Source organism: Cutaneotrichosporon oleaginosum, assembly GCF_008065305.1.
Source record: "Cutaneotrichosporon oleaginosum strain ATCC 20508 chromosome Unknown ATCC20508_contig03, whole genome shotgun sequence".
In the NCBI taxonomy this organism is placed as follows: domain Eukaryota; kingdom Fungi; phylum Basidiomycota; class Tremellomycetes; order Trichosporonales; family Trichosporonaceae; genus Cutaneotrichosporon; species Cutaneotrichosporon oleaginosum.
Genome location: NW_027072172.1, coordinates 2,189,609 through 2,196,875, shown reverse-complemented (window position 1 = coordinate 2,196,875; position 7,267 = coordinate 2,189,609). Strand labels below are relative to the sequence as shown.

General features: G+C 60.9%; 3 protein-coding genes across 3 annotated transcripts; all 3 read left to right on the top strand.

The window, feature by feature from the left end:
* Positions 1-588: 588 nt before the first annotated feature.
* On the top strand, positions 589-1,824 carry COLE_04069 (uncharacterized protein; the record flags this gene model as incomplete). Its single annotated transcript, XM_018421726.2, has 2 exons — positions 589-988; positions 1,124-1,824. 2 exons carry the CDS (start codon positions 589-591, stop codon positions 1,822-1,824), a joined length of 1,101 nt encoding a protein of 366 aa, XP_018282614.1.
* A 2,864-nt stretch (positions 1,825-4,688) lies between these two features.
* On the top strand, positions 4,689-5,045 carry COLE_04068 (uncharacterized protein; the record flags this gene model as incomplete). The annotated part of the gene is made up of 3 exons (XM_018421725.2): positions 4,689-4,719; positions 4,805-4,959; positions 5,013-5,045. The coding sequence occupies 3 exons, from the start codon at positions 4,689-4,691 to the stop codon at positions 5,043-5,045; spliced, it is 219 nt and encodes a 72-aa protein (XP_018282613.1).
* Positions 5,046-5,806: 761 nt separating this feature from the next.
* Positions 5,807-7,003, top strand: COLE_04067 (uncharacterized protein; the record flags this gene model as incomplete). The annotated part of the gene is made up of 1 exon (XM_018427251.2): positions 5,807-7,003. One exon carries the CDS (start codon positions 5,807-5,809, stop codon positions 7,001-7,003), a length of 1,197 nt encoding a protein of 398 aa, XP_018282612.1.
* Between the last annotated feature and the right edge of the window lie 264 nt (positions 7,004-7,267).

The window sequence follows — 7,267 nt, the reverse complement described above, 5'->3', positions numbered from 1 at the left end:
TGATACCCTTGGCGTCACTCGTCCCTCATGCTATTCCCTGGTACCCTGGAAATACGCCCTCCTGCGCCCTGCACATCTGGCGAGATGGCATCCCCACTGCGCGTTCCTTTGGTTCTCCTGCGCCTCTCTTGACCCTCTGACCCTCTGCGCCTCGGCCCTTGGACGCGCGCTTTGACCTGGAGGGCTTGAAGGACGAAGAGCGTGATTGACTTGATTATCCTCACCGCCGCTTCTCTTCAACCTCCTCCTCCTCCTCCTCATCATCATCTCCTCTTCCATCTCCTCCTCCTCCTCCTTCTTGTCCTCCTCTCTTCTCCTCTTCTCTTCTTCTCGCCTCTCTCTCTCCTGTCTCCTCCTCCCTCCTCCTCCTCCTCTTCTCTCTCGACATCTTCCCATCTTTGTTAATATCTCTTCGCATCCTCACTCTCCCTCCTCTTCTCTCTTTACTCCTCTACCCCCATCCTCTTAACTCGCCTGCTCACGTTGATCGTAAAAGTAGCAGCGATAACCACGACACCTCCTCACGTTCAATCTATCCATCACCTCTATACTGCTCTACACCCCTCCTCCTCGTCTTCATCGACCATCATGTTCGCCTCGCCGTGCTCCCCTCCCCTCTCGGCCGAGCTCGTCTCGTCCTACCCCTCCGGCACGCCACGCTTCACCCCCGCCTCGCCCGTCTTCGAGGACCGCGTCCACCCGGCCTCCCTCGACCTCTGTGGCGAGCACGACCCTCGGCTCCTCGAGTTCATCCGCTCTGATGTCTCGCACGAGCTCATCGAGTTCTTGTCGCGCACCACGACCTCTATCATTGCCAGCTCGACCTCGATTGACCCAAAGACGATCCAGCGCACCGACGGCAACTTCCCTTCCCTGACTACCTTCATCGCCGTCGTCTGCGAGCAGAGCAACGTCCAGGTGTCGACGCTCATCGCTACCATTGTCTACCTCGAGCGCCTTCGCACTCGCCTCCCGCGCGTCGCAAAGGGTAAGTGTCATTGCTACTGCTACTGCTACTGCTACTGCTACTTGTGCTTGCATTTGCCCAAAGACCCCAACTCAAATTCCGGAGAGGGCTTTGTTCTGCGCACAGATGATTCCGTAGCCGTGGCTGACACAAAAGGTCTTCCCTGCACCCGCCACCGCGTTTTCCTCGCAACCCTCATCTGCGCCGCAAAGTATCTTAACGACTCGTCGCCAAAGAACAAGCACTGGTGCCGCTACGCGCAGATGTTCTCGCAGGCCGAGGTCAACCTTATGGAGAAGCAGCTCCTGTTCCTCCTCGACTACAACCTCGCTATCACCGAGGACGAAGTCGTCCGCTGCTCGGAGCATTTCCTCTCGCGCTACACTTTCGAGATCCCAGAGCCCGAGCTTCCGCCTACTCCTGTCTCGGCTTGCTCTCTCCCGGTCACCCCGCGCCTTCCCTCTGGGCACATCCTTGCTCCAGAGGCCGCTGTCGCCCACAAGTCGTCTGCTTACGAGCATTACGACGAGGCTCCCGGTCTCGACCGGTCCGACTCGACCTCGTCGTTCGGGTCAGAAGGGCCACGGACACCGCGCTCGACCGAGAGCTCGCCCTCTCCCGAACTCGTCTCGGCCGCTCGCATCTCGCGTGCGGTCGTCGCTGCAGTACACCTGCAGCGCCCTTTGCCTGCCGCCCTCGCCTACGAGAAGCGATCGCACAGCGCCATCCAAATTGCCGACCCCTCCGAGTCTCCTCTCTCTGCCGCAGCAAGCGCTGGCGCCGCTGCCAAGGAGACGCGTGACTCGATTGTGAGGAGGCTCTTTGGGCGGCGCCGTGAAGACTACACTGTGGCATGAGGCTGGGAACGATCGGCATGGAACCCAGTCTGGTGACTTTGTTCCATCATTCCCCATCCCCAACCGGCATCTTCCTAATGTGAAACCACCGCGGACTTCACCCGCTGTGGCACGACCCGGGGCCTTGGAGCTGGTCTCCTTGTCCCCTCACTCCTGCTCGCACACTCAACATCACATTGCATTGTACCACTACCATCTAGTGAATCTGTAGCGGCATGACTGTGTCTATGCTATGCGCTGAAATGACCCGCAGCTAGGAGGGAGGACACATTGTTCCAGAGTGTATCAGTGACGACGATCCCGCTGATCGCTGCATCTCCGATCGCCGAAGGCGCATGACTTGTTCCACACATGTGTGCGCACGGAGGGCGAAACGCGCGGACAGGTCAATGCACGTATGCATCCAAACTTTGTCTGCTTCTGCAACATGCAACACTGTGAATCGACTCGTTTCAAGGGACGCGACACTCCGGGTCCTCGATCCTCGGGACAACAGCACCCAGCAAGTCGGTGACCGATATACAAAAGCGGTGCATGCATCGAGCACCCGCACGCTTGATTTCCCGCCTGTCCGTGGTGTGAGCAGCGTGAGGCGTTACACTCTCCCATGCCCACAGTGTATGATCAAGGTACGTCATATCGCCTGGCATCCTGCGTCGGGTCGACATGTCGAAGCGGGTGTGGCGCGGCGGATAGTCTTAAGCAGAGGACATGGAGTGTCGATCTGCCCGCTGCGTGTTTGATTTAGCGTCGTCAGCCGCATCCTGCACGGTATCGATCCTGCATGTCCTGCATCGAACCCGGGGGCCCTCTGCTATGAGGGCAGCGGGAAGACACATGCTCTTCGCAGGGCCCGTGTTCCCGGCCACCCGAGCCAGCACGGCACATCCGCTCCCGCTGGATCATGCATAGGGCTGAAACGGGCTCGGTCCAGTGGGTGCGTGTCACCCGCGGCGTTGCTGCTTGCCAGCTCGCCAGCGACGGCGGGTGACGCAGCCGGGGCCTGTCACGCCCGCACCGCCCCAGCCCCACCCAGTGGTCGAGCCGTGCCGTCTAGGAACCCGGACGCGTCGAGTTGTCCATGCCACGAGCGGTGGATGATCGGCAAGCGTCACGGTCAACAGCAGGCAAGTCTGAGCAACCAGCGAGCGAGTCACGAGCAAACAGCAAGTCACCAGCAAGGCGGTGCGTGTCACAAGCGACGCCGAGAAATCGGGATCAAGCAACGCCCAGAGTCGGGATCAAGCATCCCATTTTAGAGTGTCTTGATCCTGCAGCGGGTTCCTCCCCCGGACGAGTCTCGACTCCCGACTCCATCACCAACTTGCCGGATCAGGTGCCCCACGTATCCCCGCTACTAATTCTCGAGATCTCAGATTTCGCTGGCACCCGCCGCGCGCATGCCGGCACGACTCGGCGTCGTCTTGACTCTGTGCCGTCGCTTCTGCTTGGACGCGTACATGCCGGGCCGCCCAGAACAGCGGATGCCGGCACGCCCTGGTTTCACCACGTTCTGGACCACCACCCGACCCCGGCCTGACCAGCGTCAGCTTGGATACTGTTGAATTTCCGGTTCGAGAGCCACCCCAGACGCGGCTTTCCGGCATCCCCCTGCTGTCGCGTGTTGCGAATCGCTCGCCGGATGGAGAAGTCGTCGATCTTCACTTCCGGTGCCCTGGGCCTTTGAGGCACTCACGACGGCGACTGACAGTCCTTATAACTTCGGACAGCATCGCCTCCCCTGCTCCTAATGCGATTGACGCGTGTTGTTGACCGTCGTGACGATCGTTGACGGCCACCAAACAAGTTAATACATTGAAACTCACAAAACTCACAAGACCGTCCGCCAGAATTTACATCACGTCCAAGCATGTACTGTCGATGCCGCTTGCGATTTCGACCACCATGATCCGCTCTGGACGGGCCGTCGGTATCAATTGGAGGCGGAGTGGAACTGTTTGGGTGTCTTATAACCCGCTACGCCACACCGCCTCTTCTGCAGCATGTCCTCGCGACCAGTTTGGTTGGCTGCTCCCATGAAATGGCCGGCATTGCCCTGCTCCGTGATTGAACAAGATGTCATGCAGGTCTCAGAGGCTAGGCAAACACATCAGACTGAGGCTCTAGCCCAAGTTCTCCCGGCAGATACCTTGACCATGTCGAGCAGCCAAAGTTCCGAGGCCGGAGACAGATGCATTACTACAAAATCCATGTGCGGACGCATCGATCCGGAACAGCACGCGCGCAACGCTCCGTACCTCATCACACTTGCGGTGCCGCTCAGTTCCTACCTACCACTGCATTTTCAAGGCCCAGCCATGGTCAGCCTTCCGCTCGCACACAGTTTATCTCGGGCCCGCTAGTGAGCTTCGCCTCCCGCGGGTCCGCGAGGCCCGCAGGGCTTCCCGCATCGTCGCGTGGTGTGACGGCGTGACCGTGGCGCCGCGTGTCGGGTCCCGCCGTGCCCGGTGGGAAATTGGTGCCAGGCAAGCTCTTGGATATAGCGAACGTTTTGGGGTCACTCCAAGCATGTCCGTCAGCATGTCCGAGGCCGACGGTGTCGGAACAGCGTGGCAGGCAGTCCTGAGGATGATATCAAAGGCTGCGTAAGGGACCAAATAAACCCGCCACGCATATCCCATGCGCTCGGACCATGGACTGATGGCCGGATGCCGGCGGCCAGGGCCGAAGATGAACGATGACGTCTTCGTCCTCCAGCCTTTGCCACCCCCACATGCACTCACCCCACAATCCACGCCACCGCGGCACTCGTCTTGGTCTTGCATTCTTGCTTTCTCCTTCTCTTCCATCCACTTCCTTATTAGAGTTACGAGTTCTATATCTAGACAATAACGATCACGATCATGTCGGGCAACAACCAGGGCGACAACCAGCGTGAGTGGATGTGGATGGTGACGGTTCAGCTGCCCACCACTTCGGCTTTCATGACTGCCACCGTCCCGCGAACTAACCCTTCCAGAGTTCACCATCCAGCCGCACCCGGCTAAGACGAACGACCCTCGCGACCTTGTTTCGGACGTCGCGGGCCAGGCCAACGTCTTCAACACCCCCGGCATCCAGCAGCTTCCGGACAATGTTGCCCAGGGCCTTGAGAAGCCCAAGACCCGCGAGGAGGTGAGTTTGGCCGTGGTATCGCCCTTATGCTCACGGCTTGTGCTCACGGACAGCTCCAGGCTCTTGGCAAGGACCTCAACAAGTAGTTACGTGGCCTAGGCCATGTCATGTATACGTTGCCAATGCCTGCGTGTTTGTGCGGAGTTGCGACAAGTCTCATCCTGGACCAGAAATGGGAGTCCTAGCGATCTGCCGGTGTACCTCTGCCGGTGTAACCCTGATAGCGGTTACCAACTGAGGCCTGACGATCAGCGCTACGGTCCGCAGCCACGGAGAGGACGAGCACGAAACCGCACGTCGGCAACAACATGCCACTTCAGGAAGCACCTCCAATGCGGCCAGAGCTTGATGCCTCCGCCCTCGACGATGACCCGAGACGTCGGAGCACCTGAGAGACAGTGCAGCGTCGCAACAAAAGAGCCAGCCATTGAAGGCTGCTGGTCCTCGCCGCGATTCGAACGCGGGGCCACTCCCATAAGATGCTCAGGACAACCCTAAGAGAGTATGATAACCACTACACCACGAGGACAGTGAATCACGTGATGAGAGCTTCGCCGGCCCGGCTCGGTTTTGCCAGAGAACCCATTGATTCAGGAACATGTGGTGGAGGTCGGCAATGGACCGGCATGGACGACATTCCGTTCCCATCTGAGACCATTGGGGCGCTATCGCACTCGTCATCTACATTCTTCTCGCGTTCATCCGCGAATTCCACGGTCTTTCTCTCTCCTTCTTGCCCTCAAAAGTGTTGCGCCTGGCTCCGAGGGCCCTGCGCGCCCCACTCTTCGCCTCCTTCGCCACCGCCTCCCCTTCCACCCCCGCGTCACGCGACCACGCCCACCGAACGATGCTGACCGACGCGCAGGCCGCAGCGGTGCAGCGCGCCGCCGAGCCGGGATTCGATGGCGTCGAGTTCCTTCTCCGCCCCGCTGGCTGGCCCGAGTGCTCAGGCCCCGTAACATCGCCCACCGGCACTCCGGCGAGACTGAACACTCGCTCGCGGAGCTCGTCCGTCGCATCCCTCTCCTTCCAGCCGCCCCGGGTCAACACGCCTCCGCACATTGCCATTCTGGACAGCAGCTTTAACCCGCCTACGCTTGCGCACCTCGCCCTCGCCTCTTCCTCCTTCCCCCCGCCTATGTTGAACCCGAACGTCCGCAGATCGCGCGGCCTCAGCAGCCCCAAGAGCCCCGCAGCGTTTATTCGCGAAGCGGCGACATACTTCACTTCGCACGGGGTGTCGCCAGACGAGGCTCTTGCCCCAGCGCCCAAGGATGAGGTCACGCACCCCGATCCCGCGCCAGGGCCGTACACCGCTCGCCTGCTTCTGTACGCGGCGCGGAACGCCGACAAGACACCGGGCATGACTGACGCGACGCCGGAGCAGCGTGCTGAGCTCATGCTCGCGCAGGCTGAGGCGATGCCCCCGCAGGCTGGCCCCGTCGCTGTTGCCATCGTCGCGCAGCCAACGTTTGTGGCTAAGGCTAAGGCTCTGGTTCGCGTTCTCGAGCAGTCGGGAGTCGTGTGGCCGACCGGCCACGAACCACTCGGTCAGCGCAGCTCGGCACCCCCGACGCCCAGCCGCACTGTTACGTCTCCCTCTCCCATGTCGCCCGCCTCGCCCGCAACGCCGAGCACCCCTCTCCCGTCCCCGCCGCCGGCCATCACCTTCCTCGTCGGCATGGACACGCTCGTGCGCATCTTCGACGCTAAATACTACCCGCCCGGAGGCATGGAGGCTGCGATGGAGGAGCTCTTTGCGCACGCGTGGCTTGTGTGTGCGCGTCGCGGAAGCGGAGGCGAAAGCACAGACGCGGCGGACACACGTAGACAGGAGGACGCGCTACTTGCACGTGCTGACGTAGCGCGCTGGGTCGCGCGCGGGCGCATCCGCCTCATTCGTGCGCCAGAGAGCGTCGCCGACGTCAGCTCGACGCGTGTTCGCATGGCACTCAGAATGGGCGCGGGCGCGGGCGCACTCCGCGGCCTGTGCGCCGACCCCGTCGCCAAGTACCTCCTCGAGCAGAGGTTGTACCGGTCGTAGAACGTGGCCTGGGCCACGATATTCTAGCCTGATGTGACTGTGGCGGCTTGTGTTGTTTCTTGAGTAACGGTGGCTTAGCGGCGACGTCGCCATCCTTGAGTGAGATGAAGAGATGCTCTTGGGCTGTCGCGTCGAGCTTGCAGCATTGCAGCGGTCGGCCATCCTGTGCTGCTACGTCTGGACGGCCCGACTCGGTGCATGGCCTGGTGCAAATCGGCGAAGCCGAGGTATCCTTCAGCGAGGGAACAGAGCACCAGTCACAAC